The sequence below is a fragment of the Aquarana catesbeiana genome, linkage group LG06 (genome assembly GCF_042186555.1).
Source record: "Aquarana catesbeiana isolate 2022-GZ linkage group LG06, ASM4218655v1, whole genome shotgun sequence".
Taxonomy (NCBI): Eukaryota; Metazoa; Chordata; class Amphibia; order Anura; family Ranidae; genus Aquarana; species Aquarana catesbeiana.
This window is the reverse complement of record NC_133329.1, coordinates 279,068,387-279,085,550: the sequence shown is the minus strand read 5'-3', so window position 1 is coordinate 279,085,550 and position 17,164 is coordinate 279,068,387. Positions and strand designations below refer to the sequence as shown.

Sequence of the window (17,164 nt, the reverse complement as noted above, 5' to 3'; positions counted from 1 at the left end):
CCACAGCAAATTTAGTGAGAAACTGCTCAGAGTGCATGAACATTCATTACAATGTTTGCATATAGATGGTAGCAATAGGCTGAAAGCAGAATATGGATATTGTAGAGAGAGATGAAAAAATAAAGGCCATCAATGACAGTGTCCTTTCCCTATACAATGTCTAGTTTCTATACCGTTTTTAACTTTGGATTTCTTTTTGTCTCCCAGTTGCCATTACTCAGGGAGGAGCAATACAGCTAGCAAACAACGGTACAGATGGAGTCCAGAGTCTTCAGACATTAACAATGGCAAACACAGCAGCAACTCAGCCTGGAACTACAATATTACAGTATGCACAGACAACAGATGGACAGCAGATACTTGTTCCCAGCAACCAAGTTGTTGTTCAAGGTGAGCTTGATTGTCTTGATTTTCATATAAGTCTATTATCACAAACCTAAATCTTGTAACACTGGGTGCATGATAAAATGGCTAAACACAAGTTACCTTCAGTAAAAACAGCCATGTCTGACCACTCATTGGATACAAAAATATAGGCAGTATAATTTATATGCAAGTTTTGCCTGCACCTCCACTTACCTCTTGAGTTCCCCTATTGTTAATTTAAATTGTATTTCCACTTTGCAGTCAAATTGGGATAACACCTACATTATATTTGTTATATATTCTCATTCATATGTCATAATTAAAAAAATCCTAGTTACATTTTACATGCTTTTTAAAAAAACAAAAAAAAACTGAAGGTTCCTGCTGTTAAGCAGAGGATGCTGAGGAGTGAATGGTAACCCTAGTTAATCCTGTGCTGGCAGATCGTATTAGTTGCAAGCTAGATTTGAACACTGTCTGTTCCAACAAAGCCTTAAAGATCTAGAACAGGGGTTTCCAAACATTCTAAACAAAGAGCAGGTTTATTGTCCTTCAGACTCCTGGAGTCAGCGGGAGTGGAAATTTTCCTGGCATCAGTGGGAGTAAACATCTGGTATTAGGGGGAGGAATAGTGCCCCATTGCTGGTATCATAGGGAGAAATGGTGCTCCATTGTCGGTGTCAGATGGCAGAATAGGGTCTTGTATCCGTGGGAGGGATAGTGCCCCAAAGGCCAGGTAAAGGCAAGCAAAGGGCCGCATTCGACCCTCAGGGCACAGTTTGGAGAACACTGATCTAGATCATGGACTTTGACGATGTATAATAATGAGGGAAACCCCTGTGTGTCCCCCTTCTACCAGTGAGGACAGATTGAGTTTACTCCCGTTTTAAATTAGAAGCTTGCAGTCTGCCTAAGGCCTGATTCAAACAAACATCTATCTGTGTTGTGAATGGGAACGTATTAACAAACCTAGTGTGATTTTTCTCAAATTTGACTGCAAAAGTGGAAATATACATTATAGTGACTGTCTGACACATGGATTTCTCAGCAGGTAGCATATTTATGCATTGCTTTAAAATGCTCTTGACGGAAAAAAAAATTACCCTGCGAAAAAAGTTTAATATTTACCAGTCCAGTGGGCATTGGCTCCTATCTTCGCTCATACAGAGCTACAGTGTCTGAAGAATCTTCAGCATCTGACACACTTTTGGATATTTCAGGTGCTTGATCCCCACTGTGTGCTGTGATTCAACCCACAGACCACTACAGTACTATTGTGAACTATAGTGACTAGTGACTTGAGGTTGAATCTCTGCTCACAGTAAAGGGGCGGGCATCCAGCGCACCTGAAAGTGTATTGCCTACCAAACTGCTAATAATATAAACTTTCTTTTGTATTTTTTAACCTCTTGCTGATCACCTCACGCAGATATACTGCGCCAGAATGGCATGGGCAGGCAGAGTAACGTATGGGTAAGTTACTCCCCTCCCGCGGGCGGGGGGCACGGTTGTGCCCCCCTACAGGTGCCCGAGGTGGTCGGCATAGTTGCAGGAGCGATCCATCCTGTGGGGGAGGCCACTGATTCATGGCCTCTCCCTCACCATCACTCCTGACGAATGGGAAGCTTCCTCTGCTTCTGAAATGTAACTAGAAGCAGAGGAAGTGATATCATCTCTCCTCGTGGAGCCTTTTCGTTCCGGCTCCCAAGGAGAGAAAACATCAATGTGAGTTTGCACCAACAGCACACTAACACCAGTACACATAGGCACACAAACCACCCCCCAATCACCCCCCCCCCCCCCCCCTGCACCCCCTGTCACAGTGACACCAATAGCAGTTTTTGATTTTTTTTTTTTACTGATCACTGCATTGGTGTCTGTTATAAGTGTTAGGGCAATTAGTGGTAGGCCCCTTCAGGTCTAGGGTACCCCCCTAACCCCCCCCCCCCCCCCCAATAAAGGTTTAACCCCTTGATCACCCCCCCAGTTAACCCTTTCACCCCCTGTCGCCAATCGATAATTTTTCTGATTGCCGGATAAGTGTCACGGGTAACGCTAGTTAGCCTGTTATTTAGGTTCACCGTCAGCTTTTTATAGCATCAGGTACCCCCATATACTACCTAATAAAGTTAACCCCCTGTTTGCCCCCTAGTTAACCCTTTCACCAGTGATCACTGTATAAGTGTATAAGCTGACCCAATTCACCATATGCCCGTGTTCTCTGTCTCCATGGCCAGGGCACGATACGAGCAGATCTTGCACTTCATGCATTTCAACAACAATGAACTGTCGTCCTCGTGGAGATCCTGGATACAATCGGCTAAACAAAATTCGGCCCCTTGTAAACCACTTCAACCAAAGTTTTGCAGCCTTGTTTACTCTCAATCAAGTTGTCTGCGTTGATTAAGTTTTCTGGCCGCTTGTCTTTCAAACAGTATCTTCCCAGCAAGCGTGCCAGATACGGGGTCAAGAGATATAAACTCTGTGACGGTGCCACAGGCTATACATATATTTTTATTGTTTACGAGGGAGGAGATAGTCCCGTAGAGCCGCCGAACTGCCCAGATTACATAGGGAGCGACTGACAAGATGGTGTGGGACTATTATTACACGAGCGCGCCACTTTAGTCACTTGTTTGATCATCAATTTGGGGCATGTGGCACAGTGCGATATAATCGCTGGGGCTTACCCCAGAGGCTTATAGATTCCCGTCTTAGGCTGGGGGAGAGAGCCTGCTTGAAGTGTAATAACTTGCTCGCTGTGAAGTGGAGGGATAATGTTTTCGTTCTGTCCTCCCTTCATGCAGACACGATGGTCCAAATTCCTACGGTGACTGGTGTTGTGGAGAAACCCCTCTGTGTCCACGAGTATAACCAAATTATGGGAGGGGTGGACCTCAACGACCAGTTGTTGGCGCCGTACCCAGTTGCCCGTAAGGCCAGACGCTGGTTTAAAAAAGTGTCTGTATACTTATTTCAATTAGCTTTGCTGAAAGTCCTTCTGTTTCCAGACGGTGCTCTACCTCACCTTCCCAATCCAAATGCAGTAAGCCGGCTGCATGAGAGGCATTTTCCGTGTGTCCTCCCGAGTGCCCCTACCCAACGAGCCCCCCAAAGAAGATGTCGTGTCTGTAGCAAGCGTGGATATAGGCGTGACACCCGCTATTATTGTCCCTCCTGTCCTGACAATCCTGGTCTTTGCATTGGTGAATGTTTTGAACGCTACCATACACTAGTGGAGTTTTAGCGTAAGGCACTGCACAGAATAGGACACACTTTCACAGGGTCTCCCAAGATGCCATCGCATTTTGAGAGACCCGAACCTGGAACCGAACAGTTACATATAAAAGTGTAAAAATAAAAACACAAAAAATTATATAAAATAAAAAAACAAAAATAGTTGTTGTTTTATTGTTCTCTCTCTCTCTCTCTCTATTGTTCTGCTCTTTTTTACTGTATTCTATTCTGCAATGTTTTATTGTTATTATGTTTTATCATGTTTGCTTTTCAGGTATGTAATTTTTTTATACTTTACTGTTTACTGTGTTTTTATTGTTAACCATTTTTTTGTTTTCAGTTACGCCATTCAGCTGCAGCACGGATTTATTTATCTTGACAGCAACAGCGTTTGCTCCCGCGATACATAAAGCCGTGACTCCAGCACTGTAGGAGGTGATTTCACCACCACAATTAAAAAAAAAAAAAAAAGAGCATATATGGCGAAGCATGGGGGCAGCAGGGGTGGAAGAGCGATTTGCTCCTAACTTTTGGGGCGGATGCCCCCATGCTTCAGCATATATATATATTTTAGGCACAGATTGCGTTAATAAATGTTTGAATTTTTACTTTTTTTTTTTTTTTTTGGTATTTGCTTTGCAGTTATGGTATGTCTTACTGTTATACTGTAATGTTACTTTGTTTTATTGTTAACCATCATTTGCTTAGCAGGTACGCAATTCAGTTGCAGCGCAGATTTTTTTTATCTTGACAGCAACAGCGTTTGCTCCCACGGTGCATAAAGCCGTGACTCCAGCGCTGTAGGAGGTGAATTCACCACCACAGTTAAAAAAAAAAAATGGTGCATGTATGCCCATCATTAGAAGTGGGTGGATGAAGGGAGGTATTCTAATGGTGGGCTTACCCACCGATTAATCTTTTTCGTTCAGCCCACAGGCTGCATGAAAATAAAGATTACAATATATGCCCAACAAGGACCAGCAACATACTGTTGCTGGACTTTGAGTGGTTATACCAGAATGATGCTTGCGGCTTTAGGTATCATTCTTTTCAGCCAGCGGTCGACTTTCATGTAAAAGCAATCCTAGCAGCTAATTAGCCTCTAGACTGCTTTTACAAGCAGTGGGAGGGCATGTGTCCCCCCCCCCACCCCCACCCCACCGTCTTCCATGGTTTTCTCTGGCTCTCCTGTCCCAAAAGGGAACCTGAGAATGCAGCCGGTGGTTCCGACAGCTGACCATAGAGCTGATCAGAGACCAGAACGGCTCCAGTCATCTCTATGGCCTAAGAAACCGGAAGCTACGAGCATTTCATGACTTAGATTTTGCCGGATATAAACAGCGCCATTGGGAAAGCATTTTATCACACCGATCTTGGTGTGGTCAGATGCTTTGAGGTCAGAGGAGAGATCTAGGGTCTAATAGATCCCAATTTTTTTTAAAAAAGAGTACCTGTCGCTACCTATTGCTATCATAGGGGATATTTACATTCCCTGAGATAACAATAAAAATGATAAAAAAAAAATGAAAGGAACAGTTTAAAAATAAAAAAGCAAAATAAATAATTAAAAAAAAAAAGCACCCCTGTCCCCCCTGCTCTCGCGCAAAGGCGAACGCAAGCATCGGTCTTGCGTCATATGTAAACAGCAATTGCACCATGCATGTGAGGTATCACTGCGAAGGTCAGGTCGAGGGCAGTAATTTTAGCAGTAGACCTCCTCTGTAAAACTAAAGTGGTAACCTTTAAAGGCTTTTAAAAATGTATGTAGTTTGTTGCCGCTGCACATTTGTGCGCAATTTTAAAGCATGTCGTGTTTGGTATCCATGTACTCAGCCTAAGATCATCTTTTTTTATTTCATCAAACATTTGGGCAAAATAGTGTGTTTTAGTGCATTAAAATTAAAAAAAAGTGTGTTTTTTCCAAAAAAAATGCGTTTGAAAAATCGTTGCGCAAATACTGTGTAAAAAAAAAAAACGTGAAACACCCACCATTTTAATCTGTAGGGCCTTTGCTTTAAAAATATATATAATGTTTGGCGGTTCAAAGTAATTTTCTTGCAAAAAAAAAATAAAATGTTTTTTCATGTAAACAAAAAGTGTCAGAAGACCATAGGTTATATATGCAAGTTACCTTGGGATGATTGGTCACTGGCAAAAGAATTTGCTCAAGGCCACCCCTAGAGCACACAAACCTAGATTTTTTTTCCACTAGTGTTCTTAGATAAGGGATCTGTTCTCTTCTGGAGAAGTCATTTTCTTTTTAAACCATTCAGTTTTTTTCTCTGACGCTTCCTTTTGAGATCTAAAAACTTTTTGCCCTGGGCCATTTAGCAGTCTCCAGATTGGTTATGTAATGGTTGTGCGTACTGGGCACACAAATAGCTGTGTGTGCACAGCAGCCATTTTGTTCATGTCACGAATCCTCCTATACCATTAACCACTGCATCACTTTTACATGCAGTGAAAGGGGGTCCTCCCAATGCCTTCTGGGCTTTTCCACCCACCAGGGGCTGGGGGGCTCAAGCAGGCAGTTCCACCGGCTTACCATAGAGATGACCAATGACCAGAAGTTCCCAGGTCATCTCTATGGTCTAAGAAACCGGAAGCGATGGGTATTTTATAACTTCGGGTTTCGTCCAGATGTAAAAAAGCCATTACTGGCTTGTGAAAGCATCTGATCAAACAGATCTTGGTATGATCAGATTTTTTTTTTAAGGGCAGAGGAGAGATTTGGGGTCTATTGTCTCTGTAAAGAGAATCTGTCACTGCCCATGCTAACACAAGGGATGTTGTTCTCCCTTCTGATAGCAAAAAAAGTGATACAAAATTCAGGAGACAGTGTAAATAAAATAATAAAATATATTAAAATAAAAAATTGTCTCTAGGACAGAGGTGTCAAACTCAATTTCATTGTGGGCAGCATTAGCATTATGGTTGCCCTTAAAGGCTCGGCTGTATCTGTATCTTCTCTTTATCATTTTAAATAATTGCCTCTGCATTCAATTATTACTGGTTTTAGTAATATTTAAGACTTAAGCTGTAAAGGAGGGAGATTGGTGGCAGAACAATCTGTTCATATATAATGTTCATTTAAAAGTCTACCCCATCCTTTCATAGGAGAGTAATGTAACAAATTGCCCATACATAGAGGCCAGAGGTTTTTAAATGTAAATTCTTTCATTTTTTGTACAATTAAACATTTTACTTTATATAAACATTATTTTGTATAAAATTTTTTTTTGGCTGCAACAAAGTCCCACAGGAGATGCTTCTTTGTTATGTATAATTTAAGGGACGGAGCAGGCCCGAACTCATTAACTTTTCACTCCACATCTTGGCTTTAAGCTGTAAAGGGCAGGTGCAGACCGGCTTGGAGCCCACTCCTCTAGCAGATGATGCAAGTCTGAAAAGGAGGGCCGCACACCACTGGTATCATCCACAAGAAACCTTTTATGCTGGGAAGCAGTAAGTGCAGGGTGCAGAGGAGGGCTGGTGTCAACTGCCGGAGTCTGCTGGATGCTGAGACCAGCGGAGGCGGTGAGGAGGAGTTGTTTTGGCTTCAAAGGTGAAGGATCTGTAGGAGGAATTCTGTCCCCCTCTCCTGACTACTGCTGGGGGGTGGGGGCAGAGACAAGCCTCTCAGCTGCATGGAGAAGTGCAGGATCTGACAGAGGAGTTCTGTTGTTCTCTCTGCTGCTGACTGCTGAGAAAAGGTGGGGTCAAAAAGGTGTGAGGGTCACATAAACTGGCCTGGCGGGCCAGATTCAGTCCACGGGCCTTTTGTTTGACACGTGCTCTAAGACGTCTGCAAAAAAAAAATATATATAATGCTTGGGGGTTTTAATTTTCTAGCAAAAAAAATTTGTGTAGGTGAGATGTCCGAATGGACCTGGGTAACAGGCAGTTAAACAAGCTGCTTGCAGGCTTCAAAACTACCTGCTTGTTGAAAGTCTGCTAGTAGCGTGTTTAAAGTAACACTCCCCACTCCCATTAAGATCTGTGTATAGTTTTCCAAACACTAAAATGCACTTTTAAAGACTTGAAGAAAGATGCTTGAAGCTTCCCAAAAGCTTTGCAAAAGCTTGCTCAAAGTTTCATGAGAGCTTGCTGTTCTCAATGCTCTTATACAAGCCTGTGTGAAACAGGCTTTAAGGACCAAGTTCTAGCTTTTTACTGTCAAAGCATACTATACTAGATGTGTTAGTTCCCCCTGTGCTTTTTGGCATTGGACAACTGTTTCTAAATGTGCCAGGCTCCCTCACTTGGTTTTCTGTTTGTTCTTTTTCTACTTTTTACCAGTAGGATGTTTAGGTCTTACCTGTAGGTTGTCCCAGGTTGTATTGTTTTTTGTTTTGTTTTTCTGGGCCTGTTAGTGTTTTGTTTTCTGTGTTGCAAACCCCTCAGTTGGACTGCTTTTGGACGTCCCATCTGCCTCAGATTAACCACTTGAGGACCGGAAGGATTTGCCCTCTTAATGACCAGGCCATTTTTTGCGATATGGTACTGCGTTGCTTTAACTGATGATTGCGCTGGTCGTGTGTCGCTGTAACAAAATTTATGTCCTTTTTTCCCCCACAAATAGAGCTTTCTTTTGGTGGTATTTGATAACCTCTGTGGTTTTTATTTTTTGAGTTTATAAACAAAAAGAGTGACAATTTTGAAAAAAAACCAATTTTTTTTACTTTTTTGCTATAATAAATATCCCAAAAAACTAATTTCTTCATCAGTTTAGGTCGATGTGTATTCTACATATTTTTGGTAAAAAAAATTGCAATAAGCGTATATTGATTGGTTTGCACAAAAGTTATAGCGTCTACAAAATAGGGGATAGATTTATGGCCTTTTTATTATTTATTTATTTTGCTAGTAATGGCGGTGATTAGCGATTTTCTTTTTTCCTTTTTCTTTTTTTTTTTTTTAGGGGGACTGCACATTGCGGACAGATCGTACACTTGACACTTTTTTTGGGACCAGTGACATTTATACAGCGATCAGTGCTAAAAATAGCTACTGTATATATGTCACTGGCAGGTGAAGGGGTTAACAGTAGGGGGCAATCAAGGGGTTAAATGTTACCTAGGGAGGTGTTTCTAACTGTGAGGGCAGTGTAGTGACTGGAGGAGGAGACAGATCGCTGTTCCTAATCATTAGGAACAGCAAATCTGTCTATCCTCCCCTGACAGAACGGGGATCTGTCTGCTGGCGGAACATCACAGCCGCTGGCCATGCACATCGGCTCCGGCGGCGTGCTGCGGGCCCCCTAGTGGTCTTAAAGTGGCTGACGTACAATGACGCCAATTCGCCCAGGAGAGCCAACCTGCCGCAGTATAACTGCGGTGGCTGGTCCCTTAAGTGGTTAACTGAATCCTGTGTCTCTCAAGAAATGATAAAGAAGACAAGGTTTCTGTGCTTATTGTAAAATCACATGGTTGCCTGTGAAGCAAAAGAGAATTGCTAAATGTCTAGATTAGACTACTGTTTCTAATCGGACATTTAGCAATTCCAACACTGTATAATATGAAATTTTTATATCTTATACATAGAAATAAAAGATGGTAGTTTTTCATTTTTAAAACAAACACCAGAGGCACCTCCATCTAGGTGTAGCAATTTATTAAAAAGAATTAAAAAAGTAGGTCAAGGCTTGTCATGAACCCATAAAAAAAAGGGGAAAAATGTTTGTGTGATATATACACACATATATATATATATATATATATATATATATATATATATATATATATATATATATACATACACATATATACCTACATATATGTGTTTGTCATGTAATTTGCACTAATGCTCGTAGTTTAGGCAACAAGGTGTGTGAGCCGACAACTCTTATGTCTAGGGACAACATGGACCGTGTTGCAATTACAGAGAAGTGGTTCAAGAATTCAAATGACTGGGAAATAACTATACCAGGTTATATACTCTACAGAAATGACAGTAGGGAAGAGGGGAGGTGGAGTTGCCATATATGTCAAAAATAGAATAACACTAACAATTCAAAAAATGAATGAAATACTGGATCTGCCTTCCAACCAGAGAGTTACCTTCCCTTAGAATTGGTGTAGTGGACAGACTGAAGATTATAATAACTTGTTGATTGAAGAGATAACTCAAATGGCAATGAAGGGAGAGGTTTTGATTATGGGTGACTTCAACATGCCTGACATTAACTAGAATTCTCAAACTGCTATTACAAGCAGGAGTAGGGATGCAATGGAAGCACTGAACGGAGTTTCTCTACAACAGTAAAAAGCCCAACCCGAGGTAGTACTGACAAATGGGGATCTACTGTCTGATGTTGAGGTGGGGGAGAATTTGGGTTCTAGTGATCACTAATGTATTTGGTTTGATATTAAAACCAGAACTGAAAAATCATATACAAAAACAAAAGTTTTGGATTTTAAAGAGACAAATTTTGCTGAAATGGGGACTGAAATTTTGCTCAAATGAACTGAAAGGTTAGAGTAAAATGACAGGAGTATGTAATCAGTAGGCACTATTAAAGCCTGCCATCCTGGAGACAACTAGATTATATGTCAGGCAAGTTGGTAACAATAAACAGAAGAAAAAAAACAATATGGTTCATTATAGAAGTAAGTAGGATAGTAAAGGTAAAAAAAATTGCATATAGAGGATTCAAGGAGACAGGAGGTGTAGTTGACAGAGAGGAGTATAAAAATAGATAAAAGGAGGCCAAACACATTATCAGTGCTGCCAAAGCACAGAAAAAGGAGGAAATTGCTAAGCATATTAACCCCTTTATGACTAAGCTTATTTTTGACATTTGGTGTTTACAAGTTATAATCCATATTTTTTTGCTAGAAAATTACTTGGAGCCCCCAAGAATCTAGAGAATAAAATGGTGATTGTTGCAATATTTTATATCACACGGTATTTGTGCAGCGGTGTTTTAAATGCAACTTTTTGGGAAAGGGGACACTTTCATGAATTTAAAAAAAACAAACAGTAAAGTTAGCCCAATTTTTTGTATAATGTGAAAGATGATGTTACGCCGAGTAAATAGATATCAAACATGTCACGCTTTATAATTGCACGCACTTGTGGAATGGCGACAAACTACGGTACCTAAAAATCTCCATAGGTGACGCTTTAAATTTTTTTACGGTTACCAGGTTAGAGTTACAGAGGAGGTCTAGTGCTAGAATTATTGCTCTCGCTCTGATGATTGCGGCGATACCTCACATGTGTGATTTGAACACCGTTTACATATGCAGGCGCGACTTCCGTATGCGTTTTCTTTGCTGAGCCAGCTCATGGGGACGGGGCGCTTTTAAAAAAAAAATTTTTAATTTTTACATTTATAAAATGTGTTTTTAAAAAAAAAAAAAAATTTGATCACTTTTATTGCTGTCACAAGGAATGTAAACATCCCTTGTGACAGTAATAGGTGGTGACGGTGGATCGGGAGGCCCAGTAAGAACCACGGGAGGGTGGGACGTCCCCTCCCGCTCCTCCAGTATAACAGCTGAGCGGCTTTTAGCCGCATCGGTTGTTATGTCTGGAAAGCCGGTCGCCGGCTCTAAAAAATACCGGGATGATGCCTGCAGCCGCGGGCATCATCCCGGTATAACCCCCGAAAGCAGAGTACGCACATCTGCGTATGCTCGGCGGGAAGGGCATAATTATGAAAGGAGATAAAACTTTTTCTAGGTACATTAGTGATAGAAGGAAAAAATACAATGGGATCACTAAAATGAAAACTGGGCACAACACATTTGTTGAGTGAGACCAGGATGTAGCAAACCATTTAAACAATTACTTCTGTTCAGTCTTCTCAAAAATAAATTGCACTAACGATAACAAGTTGGGGAATCATATTGGTTCTTGTAATTATAGTTAATTACTAGGCTTTCTGGAGACAGAGGTAGCAGAGCAACTGGTTTGGTTAAAGCTAAATAAAGCAATGGGTCCTGATTGTATTCATCCCAGAGTTTTAAGAGGACTTTGATATATAGTTGTTGGACCATTAACTGCTCTTTTTAATCAACTCTTCTAAAAGGAGAAGTTCCCCATGACTGGCGGACAGCTAATATTGTACCTATCCACAAGAAGGGCAGCAAGGTAGATGCTGGCAATTACAGGCCAGTGAGTTTAACATCAATTGTAGTTAAGTTACTAATATGATTGAATTTTTTGACTATATTACCAATGTTTTGGTTCAGGGAGGTGCTGTGGACATAGCATATCTTGATTTCAGCAAGGCATTTGATAAAGTTCCACATAATGATCTAATACAAAAGTTGTACAAGCTAGCACAGTGGATATGCAGTTGGCTAGTCAGTAGTGGGGTGCCACAAGGCCCTGTACTGGGTCCTGTTCTATTTAAAGGATATGTAAAGGTTTGTGTTTTAAATAAAAACAAACATGTCATACTTGCCTCCTCTGTGCAGCTGGTTTTGCACAGATTGGCCCTGTTCCTCCTCTTCTGGGGTCCCTCAGTCCCCCCTTGCAGGCACGCTCCCGTGTCCTGCTTCTGCATCCATTGACACAGACAGCAGGACTCTGCCCCTCCCCCTGGCTCACGCATCATTGGATTTGATTGACAGCAAAAAAAATAATAGTAATAAATAAAAAGGGCAGACTTGATGGACTACTCGTCACTTTTCTATGTTAAAAATAATGTATCTACGGTAATTATTTTTTGTGTCATAAATGTAAAATAAAAGTTGGTATGCACATTTACAGAATTTTGAACTTTCTTGGTCTTAGCTGCCTCGGGAGATGTACAAACGTACCAGATTCGCACAGCACCAACCAGCACAATTGCACCAGGAGTTGTCATGGCATCCTCTCCAGCACTCCCTGCCCAGCCAGCTGAAGAGGCAGCACGTAAAAGAGAAGTGAGGCTTATGAAGAACAGGTATATAAATCTTTCCTATGTTGGAGCCTTTAAACTCTAGAAGGCTTTTAAAACGAACACTTTTTTTTTATTAACATTTTTCTTGTTATTACTCTCTTGTTTCAGCTTACTACTTCAAAAATACACTACAATCACAGTGTTTTAGTTGTGTTTTTATATTTGTAAATCACTATAAAAGGACCGCACATATTTGTCAAAATACCTATAACATTTCAACATTGCACTATGTATGTCTGCAAATAGCTGATTAATTTCTTAACCAAATCCATTTTAGGGCCCATTCAAACCATCGTTGTGCGTTCCTTAAAGCTTATGTTGCGCGTAAACTAGCGTTAAGGCATTTTATTCCCTTGAATGAACTGCCTAACACAAAAAAAGGCATGTACCATTTTTGGTATCCCAATGCAATAGTATGCACATAGTTCTAAAACGATAAAACATTTACAAAACAAGTACATTTGTCAAATTAAACGTAAACCATTTATCACCTTTTGGGGGATTTCCACTCACTTCTTGTTATAGTTATGGGACAGGAAGTGAAGTGAAATCTCCCGAATGGGACACAGATGGCAAAAAAATAAACTCTTAGTCCTTTTCACACTGATGACAAACTGATGTAAACTTCATCTGTTTTTTTCATAGAATTTAGATTACTAGTTTTATTCTTTGGGCGGACAAGATTTGTTGTCCGGTAGTTAGGTTATAGTCTTTCAGATGTCTTTCAGTCTTTTTTCTTAACCTTTTGAGGGCGGTGTAATTTGCCTTCATGAAGTGATTCTGTAATTTGAATAAATTCAGGTATTTGAGGAGAGAAGTTTGTTTAGTAAGATATATAAGGCGGCTGTTTTACTCAAAATTCTTTTTTGCCACCTAATATATTTTTATTGTCTATTTTTTAATACCAACCTTTGTTTGAATTGCACATCCCCTGAAGAAGCAATCAGCGAAACATGTTGGGCTAGTGTGCAATTTTTTTTCTTTTTGGTTCAAACTTCCATATTTTATAACCACCTTGTTATTGTTAACCATGAAAATCCTTATGCTCTTTGTAAACAAATCTGTTTTAAACTCCTTTTGTACAAATAAACATTAATTTTTTAACTCTAAATTTTCTTAAAAGTTTTGTTGGCACCGTAAAAGTCCCCTTTACTTTGTTCCTTTCATCCACCTAATATATTTGTTCTTACAGGGAAGCAGCAAGAGAGTGTCGTCGGAAAAAGAAAGAATATGTAAAATGCCTGGAGAACAGAGTAGCTGTCCTCGAAAACCAAAACAAGACACTGATTGAAGAACTGAAAGCACTTAAAGACCTTTACTGCCATAAATCTGACTAATTGGGGCAGTTGTATTTAGGATTGTGTCCCCAATGAGGAGAACTGGTTTTCCTGTGACCAGATAAACTTTTTTTTTTATTTTCTATATTTCTCTTTTTTCGCAAAACTGCCTGACAGCAACTAAAGGATTTCATTCATCTGTGCTTTTGCGTTAAAACTGTGAATGCATCTAGCTCCTGCCTCTGAACCCAAGTGAGTTAACGCCACGTTTCAGTCTCCAAGATCAAGAACAACTTATGAATATATTTTTTTTTAATCATACCTTTTATTTGCATTTCTGCTTTATCCCTCTTATATTTGCTAAGCACTGTTAATGCAGGGAGAGCTTGTATATATGACACATTTGGGCTCCTGTCACTGAAGTTGCTATTAGTACAACGATATACTGTACTCTTGGGGCTTATAACAGAAGCTGCCCTGCTCTACCCACCTTGTAGAAAGTTTGGATGATGTGAAAAATGGGAATTGAAAAGCAACTGAACCCCATGTGTCAAAACCATTTGTTGTCCTTTGGTGCAGACTGATTTCTTAGGGGGATTTCATTCACATTTTTTTTTTTTTTTATTGGACTATCATGCCGAGCCAGCTGCCACTCGTCGGTCAATTTCAAGTTAGTACATGCTCTCAGAAATTCAACAAACCTTGAAAGGGATGTCCTTTCTAAGCACACTGAGGTACAAATGACATGTTCTACAGGACTGAAGGGTCTAAAGAGGAAGACTTTGAAGCACTCCTCATTGCATCTTCATTGTATTCATTTGCAACAATTGCATACCTACATTTCTAAAGAGGAATGTGTAATTTGGACATGCCACAAATTACCAAAGCTCTGTGGGCATCGATTGTTTCTTTATGTACTGTACCTCTTAAACGTCAAATCCCTATCACCAGCACCCTTCGTGGATTATTTGGCTCCACATATGTATATATGCGGAGAAAATAGCTTTGTTTTGTTTCCTTTTCTTCACTCCCTGTGCTTGAATTTGGAAATTGAAATTGTGCAACATGGGCTTTTATCACTTTTAAAATGGTCATATTGTTAAGAGCCTGGTTTCACTTAATAGTTGTGTGGCCATTCTTTTTGCGTCTATACACAGCTACATTTAAAAAACAGCTTACTTTGTGTTTGGGATTTGTTGGTCTTGTAAAATATTTTATGTTGAGTAGAATTATCATGTACTATTTGAAATACATTTTGTATTTTAAAACTATGATGTATTGTTTGCATCAGAACATTTTTTTTTAAGTGTGTGTAAGATTTATTTTGTGCTTGTGCGCTGTTAGCTAATGTATATATCCTATTTTACCTTTTACACATGTATCTATATAAATTTAATATCTGCACAGTCATACATTTTAATGAAACTATAGTGCTATTATTATTATTATTATTATTATTTTTTTTTTTTTTTTTTTTTTGCAGGAAGCTGAGAACACAAATCTTCCATTGCTTTCACTCTTTTTGCAAAACTTTAAGGTATAACATAGTAACAGATTCTTAAAGCTGTTACTATATTTTTGCATAATTACATTGGTCCAGCTTGGACTAATGTAAGTATGCATTTTCCATACCTGGACAATCCCTGTGGAAGCAGGGAATCACTGTAGTAACCACTGGGGGTCGATCATTTGCCACAGGCTCTTTACAGAGAATGCTTTGCCTTTTCTTAATAAATGCAAAACATTCTCTGATTGCATGAAGTGGGGAGGTAATGTCACAATCTCTACCTTATCCAATCAGAGAATGCCTTTATTTATTGAGGAAAACAGAATGCATTGTTTGATTGAAACCCATGCTGAGCAGATGTTCCCCTATGGTTACTATGCAGCAGGACAGCCGCTCGACACAAAATCTGAAAGACAGTGAGGATCATTGTAGTAATGGTGGCTACTACCATGGTGATTCTCTGCTTCCACTGGGACTAACCAAGTATGGAATATGAATACTTATGTTGGTCCAATCTGCACCATGTAACATTGCAAAAATATCCATACCCTGAATTCAGCTATAAGGTTAGCCTGCAGTATCACGGTTGATGCAGTTGTATTTAACTAGGTTAGCATCACATGATTAACATTTTTCAGCGGATATTGATAACCAGTGACTCTGAAAGTTGCTGTCTTTTGTAATCTGAATATATTGTTGAGGATGAGATGAACTAGCAAAAACAAACTTGTTGATAACTGTAACAAACTGTATTACAAGCTTTGTCTTGTCTTAGCATGGTTGTTTAAACAATTTTTCAATGCACAAAAATTAGATTATTTTTCCATTCTACTTCAGTTGCTATCGTTTCCCGTATGTTTGTTTTTGGTTTACTTAGAACTTCAAGAACATTCTGGTCACTTCTGTGTCTGGAATCCATTTCATTTTAGTTGTGCCACATACCCATGGTATTTGCAGCTAACGCTAACATTTTTTTTCACTGATTTACAATGTACAATAGTAGCTAGACCAGTGTTTTTCAACTCCAGTCCACAAGGCGCCCCAACAGGTCATGTTTTTAGGCTCTCCATTATTTTGCACAGGTGATTTGATCAGTTTCACTGCCTTAGTAATTGCCACAGCTGTTTCATCTGAGGGAAATCCTGAAAACATGACCTGTTGGGGCGCCTTTAGGACTGGAGTTGAGAAACACTGAGCTAGACTGTTATAAGCAAATTGTAAGCAATGATGGATTGCATTACCTTGGATCAAGAAGAAAAAAAATGCACTAAGTGCTTTTGTTTTCTTATAATGAGTATAAAGTCATACCTAAATTGTCTCTAAAAGAACTTTGTAGAGATGCAAAAAATCTAGTCATCCTGGGGTACAGAGAACTTATTACAGGGTGGATTTAAAGTTTTATGCCTCCAAATGTTTTATATGGAAGAATAATTCTTTCTATGAAAGTTCTTGTTTGACCCCTTTTTTTTTTTTTTTTCTTTCTTAAAATATAGTAGCAAATTAAATGAGTTAAAGGATAAGTACACCTTTGGGAATATGTTACATGTTCCACCCACTTTTCGGGTAGAACATATAACATGTTCCCGCTCTTGCAGCTCTCTCCACCAATACCCGGTATCACCCACAGAGTTCAGCGAATGATTGCCTACAAGTACCGTTAGCCTTTGCAGCTAACGGCTTGTATTTCTCAATGAACTGCAAGTCTGCTGGTGAGTGCTCTCGTAGTTCGTTGAGCTTCCTGGACTGAAGTAACTGCCTGCCTGTATCGGTGGTACTGACAGACAGCTGCACTGGCAGTCTGCAGGAGCCTGACATTGCACCCGCAATCTGCTGATCGTGGGTGCAGTGCTTTACAGGCTCCTTATCTGCAAAAAATGCATTTAT

The 17,164-nt window shown here is 39.8% G+C and overlaps 1 protein-coding gene across 2 annotated transcripts in view; it reads left to right on the top strand.

The window, feature by feature from the left end:
- Positions 1-16,111, top strand: part of CREB1 (cAMP responsive element binding protein 1) — a 126,282-nt gene extending 110,171 nt beyond the window's left edge. For both annotated transcript variants that reach the window (XM_073633397.1, XM_073633396.1), the window contains 3 exons: positions 208-390; positions 12,349-12,499; positions 13,689-16,111. In XM_073633397.1, coding sequence (XP_073489498.1) covers positions 208-390; positions 12,349-12,499; positions 13,689-13,833 — 479 coding nt within the window. In that variant the 3' untranslated portion in view covers positions 13,834-16,111. The remainder of the gene's footprint in view (positions 1-207; positions 391-12,348; positions 12,500-13,688) is intronic.
- The last annotated feature ends 1,053 nt before the right edge of the window (positions 16,112-17,164 follow it).